General features: G+C 43.6%; 2 protein-coding genes across 2 annotated transcripts; both read right to left on the bottom strand.

The window, feature by feature from the left end:
* Positions 1-294: 294 nt before the first annotated feature.
* ankdd1b (ankyrin repeat and death domain containing 1B) lies at positions 295-7,932 on the bottom strand (the record flags this gene model as incomplete). The annotated part of the gene is made up of 15 exons (XM_080852655.1): positions 295-369; positions 754-885; positions 1,079-1,280; positions 1,744-1,839; positions 2,079-2,177; positions 2,473-2,571; positions 2,852-2,950; positions 3,244-3,342; positions 3,635-3,733; positions 3,871-3,975; positions 5,930-6,034; positions 6,302-6,400; positions 6,486-6,584; positions 6,690-6,790; positions 7,758-7,932. The coding sequence occupies 15 exons, from the start codon at positions 7,930-7,932 to the stop codon at positions 317-319; spliced, it is 1,662 nt and encodes a 553-aa protein (XP_080708781.1). The 3' UTR covers positions 295-316.
* Positions 7,933-10,103: 2,171 nt separating this feature from the next.
* Positions 10,104-18,063, bottom strand: polk (polymerase (DNA directed) kappa; the record flags this gene model as incomplete). The annotated part of the gene is made up of 14 exons (XM_080852656.1): positions 17,957-18,063; positions 17,707-17,826; positions 17,371-17,523; positions 16,880-17,011; positions 16,591-16,738; positions 15,850-16,050; positions 15,461-15,585; positions 15,184-15,350; positions 14,913-14,945; positions 14,489-14,585; positions 13,245-13,416; positions 11,313-12,413; positions 10,781-10,832; positions 10,104-10,185 (listed from the first exon to the last, which is right to left on the bottom strand). Exons 1-14 carry the CDS (start codon positions 18,035-18,037, stop codon positions 10,104-10,106), a joined length of 2,664 nt encoding a protein of 887 aa, XP_080708782.1. The 5' UTR covers positions 18,038-18,063.
* Between the last annotated feature and the right edge of the window lie 1,187 nt (positions 18,064-19,250).

A 19,250-nucleotide genomic window follows, 5' to 3' on the forward strand; every position in this document is an offset into this window, starting at 1 on the left:
AAATTGGTATGTACATGGTCTTTGATTACCAATAATAAAACATCTGAGTAAGTTCACCACAGAAGGAATCCCATTATGATTTGGAACACTTTAAGAGGATTGTAAATGTTAAACAAACATATTGGATATCATGATATGAATCTGTAAGGCATCCCTGTCTGTGAGTTCAAAGTGACTTTCATAGAAGGAATCCATTGTGTTGGAAATGTGCAAAAGTGTCAAATGTAACAGAAAATTGCACACATCAGAGAAGGGTCTCAGAAACCCATTTGCTGCTGTCCTCTGTCGGTGTGAAATAGTCCTTCCTGGTGGAGCGTCATGAAATTGTGCATTTCTTTGTGCTGTCCTCGGCTTCCATTCGTATTTTCTCTGGAAAGAGAAGAAAAAAGGAATTTCTTAGATTGAAGAAAAGATGAAGCTCAGAAAATAAGGGGGTAACCTGAAATGAGGGGGGGCGGTAGTTAAGTAAGGTCAATAGTTAAGTTGGATTTGGAAACTTCAGCACAAGAAATTCACTGAAAAGCTGAGTATTTATGGCAGATTTCACAAAGTGTGTATAGATTTTTTTTGTCTCTCCAAATGGCACTCTCAGTCCTGTTCACGTCCTCAAGAGCGTGTAGGTCACGTGTGTAGTGTAGTTACTCGGGCCATTGTAAGCTCTCTGAGCTTGACATATTACATTATAGGGCTTTATTTATGAGGGGTCAGTCAAAGCATTATGAATAAGGTCAACTCCGCTGTAATCTGTCATACCTGCTACTTTTTTGTTCCCTATGGAGAGCAGCCCCTCGTACAGCTCTTTGATGGCACTTCTCTGTGTACTAATGACCCCATGGAGCCAGATCAGAAGCATCCTGTTCCCATGTTCTTGGTAGCTCTGGGGCCCTAGAACAACAATTTGACTAGGGTATAGTAGACAATCCTAAAGGATATAATATAACAGTATTTATAGTAGGGCTATATGTTGTAACTGTTATTTTCTTGAACATTTTGCAAAAGACAATACGAGTAGGATTAATATGGTTCAATTTTGAACACAATTTGCAGTCAAGCCAACAGGACACCACCATGCTGTTACCTGTCCACTGTTCCTCAATGGCATCCATTTGCAGCTTGGTGAAACCCCAGTGTTCTGCTAGTCTCTTCCAGTCGTTGCACTTGAAGTACTTATAGGCCAGGTTCCATATGGTGTCGCGGATCTGCTTGGTGTCAGCTCGGTGGTCTACTTTGAACGTCAGTGGTAATTCATTGTGAAGAATCTCATTTGTCACTGCATTGGTCTGAAAGGGCAATTTATTAATAGCACTTCCATAAAATGGACTCCTCAGTCAGAAAGCCCTTAGTGGTTGAAAAGGCAGTAATCCATGAATTTATCTTCCACTAAAAAATATGAAGGTTTTCAGGGCTTGTGCCAATCAGTTTTGTTTTTGAAACCCCTTGTGTAAAAAACTGGTGGTCATGTAATTGTTCTGTCATGTCTGAAAGTGTACCAAGCCGAATTGGACCCGGTGACATTTCAAACTGAATTGATATGCTCAGCATTATTGAATTACCTCTCATGATAAATGCCCAGTGAGAGAGGAGTGAGAAATCAGGCAGAACAGTTCCATGTAATAAACTGTCACACCGAATTGAATAGCACAATTCTGAACATGCTAAACAAATGACTTTGTATGCCACTGTATTCACCATCCAGCTTTGAGAAACTGGGAATGAAAAATGCCACCTGGCTCCCAAACTCACCCTCCTCCAGTGGAAGTACCTTTCTGCTTTGATTATCATGTCTACGATGATCACAGCATCTGCTCGGGCAGCTACACCCAGTGCAGTCTTGCCTTGCTGGGAATCAGGAAAAAAAGTACAAAAAGAAAGATTCAGAATTAGCTGAAGATCCCCCTGATAGCAGCTGGACAGTCATATTCATTTTTTATGATAAAGGAAGCCGTAAACCTAATGATCTTAAACTGGCCAGCTCTGCTCCGTTTTATGGTGTGGCAGTGGACTTAAGGGTGATGTGTGTGTGTGTGTGTGTGAGAGAGAGAGAGAGAGAGTAAGAAAGGGAAGAGTGCTTTGATTACCCTGTCCTTGAGCTCCAGGTCCAAGTCGGCTTTCAAGATCATTTCAACCACGTCCACCTTGCCAAGCTCTGCCGCAATGTGGAGAGCAGTCTGTCCCATCTGAAGTTGATGAGAGCATACTGACTATCAACCATTCTGGCTACACGCTCCATAAGCACACAGCACGATGGGAGCTCTGCTTCTTGTGTGTGCATTTAAAATCGCCAAGAACCTGAATCCCCACAATTTCATGAAATTACTGTACACATGGTTCCGTTCACACATTGTTCAGTTTTAAGGGCCCCTCATAAAAACACTCTTTATTTCCCAACCCAGTGCTAGCCAGTTACCAAAAGACACGAATATAATCTTAGCTAAGTTCTCTGATGGCTTGCCAAGGGATCCGTTTACACACGTGATCAGTGATGTTGGGGTCGCAGCCAGACTCCAGTAGCGTGTGGATGACAGGGATGTGGTAGTCCCTCACTGCCAGGTGCATTGGAGCCTCCAGGTGCTACATAAGGAAACAGCACATAAGGAGACAAGCACCTATCCTCGATAATGAACTCTGAACTGCTTCGGACCTGTGTTTGTCAGAGACAAATGCAATACCAAAATGATACCATGGGAACAATACCAATACACAAACATAGACTCTAACGCCATCAGACGCCCATAACAATAAAATCACATTTGGTTGCATGTAAACAAAAAGGTATGTTCCTAACAACCAAAATGCAAATTCATCTCATCTTTACACACTATACTGTGGCAGCTGTCGGCCATGCTCCCACCTGGTTCAGTGCATTCATCTGAGCACCATTTTCAACGAGGATTTTCGCCAGTGAAGTGTGACCTTTTTCACATACAGGATGCAAAGGGGAGCTCTTGACCTGGGGAAGTGACAGGTGATGAATTATACCTGTTCTCAATGGTGATTATTCTTCATTTTTCCTCCACACAATGAAGATGTATGCTTACGTTAATGTCCTTTGAGTTTCAGTTTTCGAGTTATGTCCCTGGTAAATCTTACTCACACATTGTACTGGTCATCACTGATAACATTTTTTTTTTGGTAATGTAGTTCACATAATAGAAATTGTTAAGTCATGTGAGACGGGTCAGTCTGGAAAGATTTTCCTTCTTTACATCTCAACCCTCCCCAGTGTCCCTGTCCTGTGCCCACATTGTTAGCTATGTTGGGATCACATCCTGCTTCCAGTAGAGCCTCCACACACTCCTCATGAGCTCCGTCTGCTGCCAGGTAAAGCGCTGTCTCCCCAACCTGTGGAAGACGAGACCACTGGGGTCAGGATCTGCCTCCCTGGAGGTACACACAAGTAGGGCTGGTTTCCTAGACAAGATGTTTCTCTAGTTTACTTAAATGATATGTTAACTTATTTTTTAATAAAAATACGGTTTCAATCCTTGGGTTTGTGTTAATGTCACCTCATAAATAAATACAAGTAAAACGCAAAACATCAAATAATAGACGAGGTATATAATAAAAAGATTTGAATGTATTTTTTAATATATATTTCAGTGTCAGAGTTGTTGTGTCTGACACTGAACGATACCTTGTTGACTTCATCACGGATATCAAAGTTGTCAAGGAGCAGATGCACTGCTTCCACCTGGCCATTCTTAGCAGCCAAGTGGAGTGGCGTGTCTCCATTCTGAAACAAGCGTCACAGAACAAGTCCACAGTGTCATGTGTGAGTCTGCTACCCACTGGCCCCCACTACTGGCCCCTCTATTACCCTATACAGATTGAAGAGGGACTGCACTCATGGCTTGGGTTAGCTGTTCACACCTCATTGGCCTCTGTAGTGGCCATGTTATATGGATCCCCCATTAGCATCTGCAGCATCCGTACACAGCCATGCTCTGCAGCTACTGCAAAGGGCCAGTTCCCATGCTGAGAGAAAGAGAGAGAGAGAGTATGTGGAGTGGTAGAGAGCAGAGAAGAGAATTTTAAGATGATGATGATGAATGAATGGGTGAAAGGGTTGGACAGGGAGAATACAATATTGATTGGAGACTGATTTAAAAGAAGAGTCTCTAGGTTTTTTGTACAAAGTGCTCCAGTCTCCAGCAATCATGTATTTCTGTCTCCTCGATTCTTCAATTTAGATTTTTGCATCGCATTTGCTGCATCACAAATTACTAAAATGCCTGAAGTTCTGAGTTAGGGGAGAACGGGGTTAGTTGACACACTTTTTCATCAAAAGATCTTTCAATAGTCATTCCTACATTAAATTGAAGCTTCAGGTGTTGGCTTGAAATGTGTATCCCTCTCATTTTCCAATTCATTGTAACAAAAAGGTAATTAACTAACAAAGACACTCTGACACATTGTGACAACCAACCCCATCACGGGGACGGTTGTCACACACTATGGGGTTGTTTGTCACAATGTTATTTTAATGGGAAGGCAAGAAGGCAAATCTAAATTATATAAGTGTAATTGCATTGACAAGTTGTCAAATACATAACTTAACGCATCTTAACACAAAATGAGCGCGGAACATGAACAGGAAACACATCTTTCGGCCAGCCTATATAACAACATGAAGAACAAAACAAATAACCCCAAAGAAAACGTGACAACCAACCCCAACTGGACTTTCTTGCTAGGATCAAGGATAACAACCATCTAACAACTAGTTACCTAGCAAACATCAATCTAAACTATAGCATTCCCATCACACTTTGTGTAAAAGCCTAGAAGAAAAAAACTGAGGGGCTAAATATTTTCAATTTGACATGAAAAACACAAAAAGTCTTCTCAACCCAAGTTCAGCTATCTTACTCCAGAATATACTATGTAGGTGAGCTCTGATCCCAATTCTAGACACTTCCATACCAAAATTCTGGAGACAGCTCCTTTTAGTGGCGAGATATAATGAGTGTGACAACCAACCCGTGTGACAACTTACCCCGTTCTCCTAGCCTGGATACCAGCCTGAACTCCGCCCACAAAAATTTTGGTCTGGGACATTCAGTCTGGACTTGAGCTAGTTGGGAGAGATTCAACGTCTCGGAAAAGTGATCTGACCGATCAAATTGTAAGGGCGGGCTTTATACGTTGATGGACAGATGACCAACCAACGCTTGAGTTGATTAGATAGAGCTTAGAGGGACATATTTTATATGATTTAAGCTATCAACACGACTTTTTTATGTCTACATTGACTCGGTTAGTTGTGTATGTGCAACACGTATGTTGCCGAGGATTGTAGGTCTTAACTGAAGCACTCTAGACCATTATTGATAGGTTATGCTAACGCGTAGACAAAAAAAAACATTGAAACAAATGGTAGCTAGCTATAGCCTTGCTGCTAATAAGTACGTGAGCAGGCATATCTCACAGATATTGATAGCGCATTCATTTTGAAAGAGGAACAGAGAAACGCGATCAAGACATTTGTCGATCGAAAATAGGTTTTTGCCGTCCTTCTTACGGGATCCGGTAAAAGTTTTAATTTATCAGATGGTCATACTATGTTGCTTTGATTAGTTGTAGGTATCCAATTGAGCGAAGAGGCATTTTTTCTCTTGGTTCGTTGAAACACGCCCCATAATCACAGCCATATGGCTCAGCATCAGACTCATATTCTGACTAGAATTATGAGTATGACATCGTCAGGCTACCGTTCTCCCCTACATCACAGTAGTAGAGTTGATGTTTTGAGACGATTGCAAACATAAAAATGTGTCATAGAAGCTGTCTGCATTACTATGAATGCACACTCTCAAACTGCTGAATAATTATATTACTAAACTGACAGTGTATGTAAACACTGCTCTTCCTTGACCTTTGACATTTGGCAGACTGAAAATGTTCCGCGCCCTGTTTACATGTCAGTTACCTGATCTCTCTTATCCAGCTCCTTCATCTGCAGATCATCGACGATGTAGCCCATGATGTCCGTATGGTTGTTTATGGCAGCGCAGTGCATCATGTTCATCCCTTCCTGGCAAGAGACACACCCACACAAGTCTGTGCCTTTCTCAGCGTATCAATCAAAACATGATTTAAAGACATCATCAATTTAGCTTGCAGAAGATGACATACAGGGCTATGCTTTAAGAGTGGTAACATCTGCCCGTAATGGCAGCTCATTTGCAGGTTTGACACACTGCAGCAGAACCAGTTAATGGCACTGCTTAAAGGACTGAGAACAGGTCAGCCTGATCAAAAGGAGCTGGACAGTTGCAGTGGGGCACAGATCCTTGCTCACCTTGGTTTCCACGGCCTGATCGGCTCCTGCCTGTACTAGTAATTTCAGGATGTCCAGACTGCCAAACCAGGCAGCCAAGTGGATGGCAGTGATCCCATGCTGCACACAAATTAAACCACGCTCAGTGTCTTTTGCAAGTGGAATGAAGTTTGGAGTGCCTGAGAGTGAGCTGTCTCCTGTCTACCTTGTCCCGTAATTCAAGCTTGGCTCGTCTTCTCAGAATGACCTCGACAGCCTCCACGTTCCTGAAGGCCACGGCGTAGTGAAGTGCAGTTCGATGGTGCTGGGGAGAAGCCAAGAGAGCGAGTTGATCAGTGCATCCCCTTCATGGTCCACTCAATGGGAATGAATGCCCTGTCAGGCACATGTGCTCGCTTGCCAGACTCACTACGTTCTTCGCGTTGACGTTCACCCCTCTCCCGTTGAGTTTCATGGCATCAATATCATTTCTCTTGGCTGCCTCAATATACTCCTTCTCAGACTCCAAAACTTCACAAGAACAGTGACATGATTAACTAAAGCTTAAACTGTGAAAAGAGCTATCAATGACTCAACATCGGACAGTATAGGACAATATGGTGAAAAGCCATGACAAAAATGTTAAGTCGTGCTATGCATTCAAACTAAAATGATAGGAATAGACCCAAACAGAGTTAACAATACAAAATACTTGTCCAGGAATGAATGTGTGATAGCTGTGAGCTTTCTGGGGAGCTGGATAAACAGGAAACCATGCTTATTATTCCACTGGAAACTTTACTGAGAAGACCAGTGAATGAATCAGAGGCCGGTTCTAGTAGACGCCAAGGCAAACACTCCAGCCAATATGGCTGTAGTGCACACAAGTGTAGGGCGTTTACCGTTACGGTCAGTGAAATGTATGAGATCATTCCTATCACTCTGTTAATGATTAATGCAACTTCCATGCATTGTTGATTTTTCTTTTTGGAGCTGAAACCAGTCTTCAAAGAAAACATCTCACAAAGATAAAGGGTTTCCTTAGTCCTAATCCACAACAAATAGTGTTCTTATGTTTTAAATGATTCTGTTGACCTGCCTTAAGATACATTGTGCAAATCTATGAGCAATGTTAGAAACACAATTGTTTTACTTTGCCTACAGGTACACCTACAAGGTAACCTTAGATGCAAATGAAAGCTTTCCAATGAAAAGTTCAAGTTCAATACCATAATCTATTTCTGAACTCAGAAAACACTGGTGTTATCCCTGCCATTACCTTTAGGCTCACAAGAAACAGTTCATCTTCTGTGCCATACTTACATTTAGTTTTTTAAATCTTGCTGTATGTAAATATTTTATAGCAATGTAACATGCCTGGCCATGTAATGTTACCAATGTTTGTCATCAATAAAGTATTATAAACTATATATACATATAACAATGTTATTCAATTAATAATTTTTGACACATAGCACACACACACTCACAAACTTACGCATCACCTTATTGTCGTAACTGGTGTCAGGCTCAGTGTTGTCCCTCTGTAGGATTAAATCTGTGAAGCCTTTCACAGGCTCGGAGTTCAGCCATGTCTTAGGGTTGAGCGTCTCCCTCTTCAGAAGAGTGTGCTTCAGAAGTCTGTCTCTGAGGCCCAGAGTCCCTCTCTCCATAGTACTCAAGCTCTTTCTCTCCATAGTGCTCTCTCTCTCTCTCTCTCAATCACTCTGTGACTGCCTTTTCTGTGTCACAAATGTTTACGTCTATAGTGGCTGCAACTGTTTGCTCACTAAGTGCACACCCACAAGAAACATGTGACACATAACTGAACACAGTTTAATGCTCTGGTCAAACTAATGAGGTCTTCTGTACTAAAACTGTGTGGACTGAAGACTCCTCGCGTAAACCCAAACTGTTTAGACAAACTTTTGAACATAACCTGCTGTGGGTGCACAGTGATCAGAGTGATCTGTCACTACCTACATTGTCTGTGTGGAGCTACAACGCTGAATAACATTTGAAGTTCAAGGGCAGTCTGGCTTTGTTTATAGCCTTATACAACTACTACACTAACAATCATCCCGAAATAAATGTCTGTACATGTACTGTACATCGCATATTATAACCTTTATTTAACCAGGAAAGACCCATTGAGATTAAGAATCTCTTTTTCAAGGGAGACCTGACCAAGACAGGCAGCTGCATAAGTACAAACATAGTTTCTGACAGAAAACACAAAAGAAGACAAAAGTAAATAGAACTATAGGAGCTAGTGTCGTAGCTAGGTACATTAAAAACATTGACATCTTAAGTAATCTGCCTCTAGTTCTTTCATTTTGGAATTAAAATCTTTTAGCGAGATGAATTAATTTAGTTTCAAGTCATTTTGCAACATATTCCATGCCGAGGATGCAGAATACACAAAAGCCCTTTTACCAGTTTCCATACAGGCATTTGGGACAGATAGCATAAAGAAGTCCTGAGAATGCAAAGTATTTCCCGGCGCTTTTATGCTTTTTATGCAGACCAAGACTTGCCTTATTTGTAAAAGCGTACCAATGAGAGCCTACGGGTGGCCATGGCAATCCATCCTACCCGGGAGTATAACTCACAGCGGTGAGTCAGAGCTTTAGTTTGTAATGAACCTCAAGGAAGCATGGTATGCTGTGTCAACCTTATGAAGACACTAAGCAGAGGTGTGCATATACAATAGATCACCATAGTCCAGCACATATAAAAAAGTGGCGGCAACTAGTTGCATTTTTACATTAAAAGAAAAACACAACTTATTTTGAAAATAAAAACCCAGTTTTAGCCTCAGTTTATTCACCAGGTAGAGCACATGTGGCTTTAAAAAGTGTCATCAATCAAAATACCCAGGTATTTATAACAGTATACAATCCCTCTTTCACTTCCCTCAAGAGTGACTCCTGAAGCGATATTTTGTGGCCTGTTCCTACAGTTGGTAAACAACATAAGATTAGTCTTAAGCATTAAGAAGTTTCAGCTGAAGTAGGGTATTTTGGACAACAATAAAAGCATTTTGCAAGTATTCAATGACCTTTACAAGAGCTGTCGCACACCAGTATATAACAGTGTCATCGGCATAGAAATGAAAATGTTGTACTGTACATTCATGTGCGTAGGTAGGTAGTGACAGCTCTGATCACTGTGTGTCTAACTTTGGGAGTGTAGCCCTTTGTAAGTTTAAATCCCAAGGAATATGGCACAGACCAACCAGTTTACTGAAGGACAGAAAAAGTAAATGCACATAAAAACATGCAAAGATATCAATTGTGTTACATTTTTATTTTTTTCTAAAATACACAATAAATAATGTAATACATATGATATGCATTTGTTGAATTCAGCATTTTTTATATGTACTCTGATACATCTTCCCTGAGACGTGCATCAATAAATTAACCTCCTTCATAATTTACAGGGACAAGGATTAAAACGAGCAGCGAGAATAGTCTAGCTATTGCACAAGCTCTCTGACATCATCTCAGTCCGTGCTGAAGAGCAAGGCCACCTCCAAGGTAAACAAACTTAGCAGAAGTCACTTAAGGACAGAGAGCTGACGTCAGAGTATATACACAGAAAACCTTAAAGGCTGTCTAACCTTTATTTTCTTGGTCATATTTATTTATTTACTCTCTCTCTCTCTCTCTTTCTCTCTCTCTCTCTCTTCCTAACACACATACACACACACATGTGTTAGCTATGGGTCTAAGACTAGACTGCATATTGCTGTAACAGCTGAGAAATTGGCTTCAATAGAAGCCGCTTCAGTTAGACATTCATCAGAAGAAAAGTCAATATTGCACTTGTCAGAGCCTCATCATCTGAAGAAGCGCTCAATGGTATTTCTAGGGGCAGCCGTTTTGCTTTTCTTAGACGGGGGCAGCGAAGGAGATCCCGATCTGCAGAAGATAACACACATTTACATTTACACACACATCCTCCATCACACATATGTTATACAAACGTTATCTGAGGGGAAGCATCTTTATCTACTGGATGTATACGCCACTGAATAGGCTTGGAGGATGATGGATTGCTTCAACCAACTACAGCTGAGATAGATTCATGACTAGTGCAGTCTATTTTTATCAGCTGCACAGCAGTGACACACTTTTATGGAATAACTTACCTTACAAGCTGTAATCAAGGCTTATAGTGTGCTTATTTACCTTATTTTATTAACCTTATTTACTAAACTGTAGGTGTTCTTGTTTAGCAACCATTATACTATTTACCAACTAGCACCCTGTATATTTTGTGATGTAGCCTAAAATAAAAATGTGCCAGCTTTTGGTTACACAGAATCAAGTGGATTCAATCGTTTGCCTCTGTATGGCCATATTTGACCTCATTATATCTCTTTAACCTGAATCAGCTATCCAGAATTTCTGTGATGAGAGAACTAGAATTAGCTAGACTAGAGTTTGTGGTCAATGTCTGATCCGTATTACACAATGATGAGAGAGCATAGGTAAGCCCTAGTCTGATTCTTACCTCTTGCCCTTTCCCCTGTGGTTTGCCGTCCTCTGTGTGGTCTGGCCTCTCCCTGTAGGGAACATTAAGACCATGAGCTCAGATGAAAGAGCCCAAACCCTCCATGGCATCTGCCTCCACCCAAACTGTCAGAGAAACAGCACTGAACTGTCCAGGCATTCTGCGTTAGATTGTGCATTCCGAATATCGATCAAATGCAGCGAGGGGGAATTTGCATCCAACAGGGATCTTTAGAAGGACCTCTTTGTTGTAAAAGGAAATCCAGAGTGTGAATAATTGTAAGTATCTGAGAAATTAAAATGACATTAACATGGTTGTAAACAAAAAAACTGTTCATTTTCAATAACAGAACGAACCCTATGACCTAGATTACTTGATCGCAGCCATACAGGGAAGCACATTGTGAGCGCACACCTGCAGGTGAATAAAGCATACTGCATATGAGGGGTTTTCACACATATGCTGAGTCAATGGAATTATAAAAGGACATTTTAAAAAGGATATTCAAACATACAAACACATACACACACACCTCTGGGCTGGCTGATTGGAGGGGCAGGGAGCTGACGAGAGGAGGTGGTGGCGGCGACTGAGGCTCCTCCTTGCAGCTCCTGCAGTGTCTCGTGGTTCAGACACTCGTCCACGTGGCGGTTGAAGACAGCCAAGTCGCGGGAGCTCTGCGGCTGGCAGCATACAGGGCACGTCAGAGCAGGGGTCGTGTCGCCGCAGGCAGACAGTTCGTCCACAGGCACCGGGACAAGGCTGGGGATGCCAAAGGAGCTTGACCTGTCCGCGAAGCTGGATACGGGGTTCCCCTCCTTGTTAATGTGCAAAACAGCCTTCCCGCTGACAGCATCTGGTGTGGATGGATGCGTGGTGTCTTCGGGAAATCGCAGGCAGTCTTGGCTCTCTTCATCCAGCACGTCCACCTCACGGATCAGGATACTCTGCGGTTCGCCTGTGCTAAGGCACGCGTCTATGTGCCGGTTGAAGGCCTCCAGGTCAGTGGTGTGCATGTCCTGGAAGCAAACAGGGCAGGTGAGGCTCTGTTGGGCGTGGCGTGTGGAGGCAGACGTACAGGGTGGAGAGTCCGAGACGGTGATGGCGGTGACCGGGGAGGAACGGCCGGTGGCGATCCTGGCTGATGCCACCGCTGCAGACGTGGATGCAGTGGACAAAGCTGACGAAGCTGTGGTAGCTGGCTCCTTGTCTGCCTCTACGTGACTGGACGTGGCAGCATCCATACCAGAGTGACCAAAAAGTGCGATAGACACTGGATCATCATCTGTTGTGGGGTAGGACCCAGACCCACTGTTGGATCCCTTGGCCACCTCCCCGGCTGCCCTCCCCTGCTCTGCCTGCACACGCACCCTCTGGGCTTGGGCCCTCTGGAAGAAGGACTGCTGGGGGGGCCCGCCGGCCCCTGCCTCCCCGCCTCGGCCCCAGCTCAGGGGCCGAGGTGCCTCTGGCGGTACACGGGGAGTCTTGGTGGGGACAGAAACAGGTTCGGCTCTGGGTTTCGGCTCGCCTGCTTTGCTGAGGTCACTTCCTCCTCCTGACTGCAGGAATCCCATGATGCTCCTCTGCTGGGCCTGCTTGCATTCGGAGCTGACAAACCCAGAAACACGCACACCTGCAAAACAACAAACATAAACAAATCTACAAAGGGAAGCTACAGAAACAGTAAAAGAAATGACAGTATTTCTCTAATTTAACGGGGATAACATCACAATTCATATGCCCAAAAGTCTTGAAAGTCGGAAAGCTTTACCAACATCACACAAACAAAGATAAGTGTACCGAACAGACTTAGATGAAGGTGAAAGAAATCAGCTGGAGCTAGAGCAAGCCGTTACATCCAGCTGTATCCGCTAAAGATGGAAATTAAAAAAGCCTTAGGCAGCCGTGCCACTCCATCAAATTAGGCAACAGATTTCACAGGAGGCACCCCACAAAAAGGCCCTTTTCCCGCAGTGTGGAATTGTTTTCTCTCGGCTGTGGAAAAAAGCCTATTTCAAATCATGGTCACTAATTGAGTCATCAACGTTTCCTACTGATGCAGAAAGACACATCAGCGTTCAATAAGTGTTGTATAATTAACTCTAAAGGAAATCATTACTACTTCTATTAAGGATACGTATACACATTTATTTACATAAATATAAATAATTAAAAAAAGAATAGAAAAAAAAACAAATAAAAGAGAATAAGACACAGACATGGTTGATGTGGATTTGGTATGTGAGTGTTCCAATAAGTGAGTGTTTTGCCCAAACAAATAACAACTGTTACTCAGCTGGTATGGTGGAGTCTGTCAGGTGAAGGAGTTCATTTCTCAGCTTGTGTGTGTGAGTATGTGTGTGTGTGTGTGTGTGTGTGTGTGTGTGGGGGGGGGGGGGGGGTGTATGTTTACATAAATAAGTATTGTGTATGTACATCAATAAGTATTTTGCCAGAACATTACCCATGAGTCTTAGCCTGAGCGGCTCTGGTTTGGCGCCGTCAATCTCCACCCTGAGCAGCTCCTTGGCGGCGGCGAAGATCTCCTCGGCGGTGGAGGTGATGCACTGCAGCGTGGACGCCCGCGTCTTCACCTCGAAGCTCACATTTTTCAACTTCAGGGTCACCGTCTTGCCCTGGCAGAAGGCACACACACACACGCAGCAATCAGAGAAGCCCGCAGAACCCAGCTGCTTTCCATCACCCCACCCACGCACTGATGCTGACCATCAAGGGCTCAGTCACCAGCAGAGGCCTTTTGCACAACGTGTTTGCCTTACAGGGCTGTTGTGTGGTGCGGTGAGGGGGCGGCTTTTCATCACGGCTCATGAGCCAGAGCGAGGCCAAGTGACACTGGCTCTCGAGGGACCACTGCTCACCCCCAGCCTGAGGTATGGCAAGTCAAACAGAGAAATCCTAAGCTGCACGCACACACATTCACACACACACACACACACACACACACACACACACACACACACACACACACACACACACACACACACACACACACACACACACACACACACACACACACACACGCACAAACACAGCAGTCAGACCTGTCTGCTGTTTCAGGCAGTGGCAAAGTGCTCCAGAGCAATGTACCCAGACTGGAACATTAAGGACTACAGAGCTAGAACAAACATGGAAATCTGTTTTTCTTGAAAGCATTCTAACGACTTTCAGAGCCAGTTACATGGTTTGACAGAAGTCAGGTTTCTTGCTATTTGCTTTTGTGAAATGCTGGCACTTGTACAGGCCTCCTTGTCGTGTGGGTTAACTAATCTCAGGCCACATCTGGCGACAAAACCAGGGAACGTGTAATTAAGCCATCAGCATAATGCATCAGCTACACGGCAAATTATCTGTTTGCTCCTCCAGAAGCTCCAGCTCCAGAAACTACAGCACTTCAAAGACTTCAGCAAAACAACAGATGTGGAGTCAGAGGCAGAGGCAGAGGCAGAGACAGGGACAGAGACAGAGGCAGAGGCAGATGCAGAGGCAGAGGCAGAGGCAGAGGCAGAGGCAGAGGCAGAGACAGGGACAGAGACAGAGGCAGAGACAGAGGCAGAGGCAGAGGCAGAGGCAGAGGCAGAGGCAGAGACAGAGGCGGGGGCAGGGGCAGGGGCAGAGGCAGAGGCAGAGGCAGAGACAGAGACAGAGACAGAGACAGAGACAGGGGCAGAGGCAGAGGCAGATGGGTACCTTCAGGCCCTCCTTCAGAAGGTCCTGAGCCAGATCCTCACAGAGCTCCCTGCACAGAGACATCTGCTCCTCCATGTCATTCATCTCACCAAAGGTCCTGAAAGAAAGAGAAAGAGACAGTGAGAGATGGGGGGAGCAATTAGGAGGGAGAGAGACAAATAACAAGAGAGGGGAAGCAAGAGGGAGATGGAGATGGAAATGGAGAAACGGAGAGAGTGACAAATCAAGTAGAGGGAGAGACCGAGGGAGGGAGAGGGAGAAAGAAAAAAAAAAGGAAAAGATGAAGAAGAAAGGAGATGGTGAGAGAGAGAAAGAGAGAGAGAGATCTGGAGAGGGTGATCACAAAACAAAATGAATCAGGAAGACAGGCGGTCTGCTCTGTGTTGGCTCCCTAATGCAGATTCATGAGGCAAAATCAGATTACCTCTCGGTGCTCATGCTTTTTCTCTCGCCATCCCTGCGGGAGACATAAAAGAAACAGCATTCATTTACACACTACCCTCACCAACCAGATGCCCTTTACTCATCAGTCTCAGGGGAACGGCTCTCATGCCAGACGTGAGACAAGACCAATCAATGTACAACACGTTCTGCTATCAACAGCATTCCCCTTCAACCTGCTGACTGACACAAACACAGTACTCTTACAGGAAGTCGAGCAGAGGGAAGAAAAAAACGCCATCTGTGCTACAGACCTTTCGATGTGTGTGGAGCCCAGCCCCAGAGATATCTGCAGAAAGTGGTGCCAGGACGTCTCGGAGAATAGCAAGGAGAGTAGCGCCATCTTCTGGCCAAGTTGGGAACAAGTGCGGACCTCCAGGGCGCTCAGCATCTTCTCGGTCACTTTGCCAATTCCAGGGACCTGCAGCACAGCAAAGACACAAACACAGACACACACACAGGCATAGGTTGAACGATGTGTGGAACAGGGTCAACCACATAGCAGCATAGCTAGGATTAGTTTAAGCTGACCTTGCGGACAGGGAGGTCCTGGATGAAGTCCATCACTGCCTGGCGATCTGAAGGGATTGTGTACTGTCCATTCGGCTTGTTCTTGTCACTGCAAACCTTAGCTAACATTGTGTTGGGAGCAATACCTAAAACAAAAACATAAAGAAAATGTTTTAAGATCATTACCATTTAAAGTACTTTATATCAGCCATTTCTTTTAAGACAGAATCAATCCTTTGAAGGACTGATGACATGAAAATGGTAACATTAACACTAAAGTAATAGATGTTGAAACTTTACTTTGTTCATTGTTCAAGTGAAGCAGCTAGAAATCAAACAATTTCAGACTAAAGATTCAACATCCTAATGCAATTGTTTACTAAGCCTTTATGCAGTAAAAACAAGCTCACCAGCACTGGCAGTCAGAGACGTCTTCTGCTCGATGCGGAAGCGCATCTCTCTCACAGCCTCTTCTGCGCTGGTCCCAAACACCTCCGCGCCGCCAAACTGGTCTGGAATCCCCGCAAAATCACTGAGACTGTCATCAAACAGAACAGGGGACAAGCCCTCAACTTCTGAGGCAGCCTGGGGCACCTTCACATCCTTACCTTCTACACAAAGAAATCAGGGGAGGGATAGAGAGAGGGAGGGAGAGAGAAAGGGAGGTATAGAGAGAGGAAAATCTGAAACAAGTAATGCATTGCTGCTAGCGTCCTAAGAAGGTGTTAATATTTGTTTTAAATCCATAATGCACAATCTCTTCTACACTACACTGTTATTAGTCTCTTCATGCCTTATACAAGCTATCGTAACCATATAGGTTATCGGCCAGTCTGTGGTTAGAGGCCAGTCTGTTAAACAGTCGATATGCTTAGTCTATTTATATAGGTTAACTTGCCCCCACGAACAGCCTATAACACGCACATGCTGCTATTATATGCCATTACGATATACTTCAGAAGATTGTTTTCTAGGGAAAACAGCAAAAAATGAAAACAAAAAAGCTTGTATTAAGCAAGAAAATGATGAACACAGACTGCAATTAGATCTTAACATTTTAATCAACGTCCCTCCTCTCTATCCTCTATAATACTGTACATAGGGGTTAAAGCAACACTGGGTTGTGCTGCTTTGAGTAGCCTGCTGAGTACCTTCAGTCTTGCTTGCACTGATATAGTGTGTCCTCATGGACTCTGGCCAGCTGCATCTCTGCTCCAGGTGCTCAGTCATGTCCAGGTAGGCTTCGTCCAGACTCATGGGCAGGAAGTTTGGGTCATACTCTGCAAAAACCTCACGCACCTTTCACAGGAAAAGGATCACGACAAGAAAGATGTTCAAAGACACTATTAGATAGATCTCTTGAAAGCAAGCTAATCATTTTGATGTACTGAAACAGAGCAATAATGGGTCTGAGGAGATAAATGTTGTGATGGCCATCACCTGTGCGCTCAGAGCTCGATACTTCTCAAAATTGAGAGGGACAATAACCAGCTGTGGACAAAGCTTTTTGGCGATGAAACCTGGCATGGCTGCCCGCACGCCAAACCTTCTGGCATGGTAGTTGGACGTGGACTGCAGACACAGCAAGACAGAGAGGACTTCTCAGACAATAGTACACAAAGAAGATACGAGGAAACTCAAATAGGCTTTGACCATTCTGAACAATAAGATCCAATGTATACCCATTTATGAATTGATCTTTATACCTTTAAGCCATTATTTGAGGAGTTACTTAGTAATACATTTAGTGAGCGAATAGCCTAACAAATGATAGCTGTTATTATTTAAAACTCTATTTCTCCTGGCTACTGCACTACAGCAGCACAGTATTCCATGTTCGATGTCTAGTATAGCAAAATATTTTTCGCCCTCTTACTACCATCTACAAAATGGCCCTTTAAAGATCAGGGGATCAGCTGGTGACAACTCACCAGCATGCCCATGGAGCCTACAGCCATAGGCTTGTCCTTCAGCTCTGGGCAATCCCTCATCTCCACAGCGGCATAGAAGGCATCCATGTCCACATGGACAATCAAACGACCTAGCTTGCGTCTTCTCTCCAGCTCAGAAGTCATTTTGTCCACCTGTCATGGGGCCATTCATTTAAACATCAATGTGTGATTGGAGCCAAAGTGATTTCTAGGCCCGTTAAGGACGCCATTGTCCTTAAATGCTCTACAAATGGACACATGTTTGCATGACAAAACGTATCTCCTCCAAGACTAAACTGCTTCATCCTGCTGTCAGGGAAAATTGTGGTACTATACCTGAGCTTGTGCTTTCCCCAGATGCTGTTCAGTGATCTTTGCTTTCTGCTCCATCATCTTCTCAATGCGCTGGTTTAGCTGTCGCTCTTTTTTCAACTCATTCTCGTAGAATTTGGAGCCCTATCCGACATGGTGATGGTGATTATGATAATAGTATTTCTTCCAAAAATGCAATGATTGTCTTGAGTATGCAATGACTATTTAGCCACCATTGAGGGTAACCATTAACGCAGGCGACATATTTATTTACCTTAGAAGATTCAAGAATGATTTTGTTAATTTTCTCTCTGTCAAGACCTTCCATCCCAGCCTTGTTATCGTTGAGGCCCATCCTGGACAGAATGCCCTCATCAGCGGTAGCGGCTGGACCAGAAAGCCCATCTTGTGCACGTCCGTCCATCACTCTGACGTCCGTAAAATTTTACTTTTAAATGTTACAGCACAGCAGCCAATAATGCTATGTTACCCAGCAAATGGTCATGGTTCCTAAATTACAAAACGACAACAATACAGATCATTAATGGACTGTGTTTACTGAAAGTCCTCTTTCAAAAAACTATTCTGACACTAATGTTAGCGAATCTTGAATTATTAAGCCAGACCACAATTTGCCACTAAGATAATGATGATGAAATCTAGAGTCTGGTTGGCCATGTGCCATTTGTTTCAAGTGTATTATGGTAAAACTGGTTGGCTAGTCGGTTCAGCTGCACCAGACATTATTTAGCTAACTAGCTAGCTAATATGCGGTTCAGTATCACTGGTCAACTAGCTAGGTAACATAACATTAGCCAAACGCAGCAGTTTAAAATCCACTACCTTGATATCTAGATACAGATATCGGCTTCGGCAAAACAAACTACAACACTCACTTATTTCCGTCACATTCATCCATCGTCAGCATTACAAAAATGTTGTTATCATTTCCGCGCCCTGTTCAAACTATACTTGATCATGTTCAATGTAGTCATACCTTGGAAGGCGGAGGTGCAGAATCTGGGTTGCATTCAGAAGGCAGTTACAGTAACCTTCAAGTTGTGGCACATTTCCACCCCGTTTTCCACCCCGCACACATATTAATCTAATTGATGTATCATTAGGAAATATTACAGTTGACACTAGAGATCGCTTTCTGTGCGTTTCAATTTAAACCTGGTTCAATGATAGCTCAAGAGATTAAGACACATTTCCCCCAGAATCAGACTGATTATATCCATCACACACATACGACATGCTTTCATGTTATGGATTTCTTTTACCATGTAAGCCTATGTCGTCTTCTAGGAGTACGATTCAATGCTATAAAGGCCTATTACACCACATTCAGACAGCAATAACTTTGGGGTGGTTTCTATTCTCACAAAAGGCTACACCGAATGCGAATACCTTACTTTTTCACATGCGCCACTGTGAATGTTGATTTATGGGCCGTTTAGTTATATGTGACCATCAACCACAAGCCAAATGTAGCCTAATATTTGGAGTATTTTCGAAAATGTATTAGTACTAATGAATAGTGGATAACCAAAAGAAACGACAAAGGC

The sequence above is a fragment of the Sprattus sprattus genome (assembly GCF_963457725.1).
Source record: "Sprattus sprattus genome assembly, chromosome: 15".
In the NCBI taxonomy this organism is placed as follows: domain Eukaryota; kingdom Metazoa; phylum Chordata; class Actinopteri; order Clupeiformes; family Clupeidae; genus Sprattus; species Sprattus sprattus.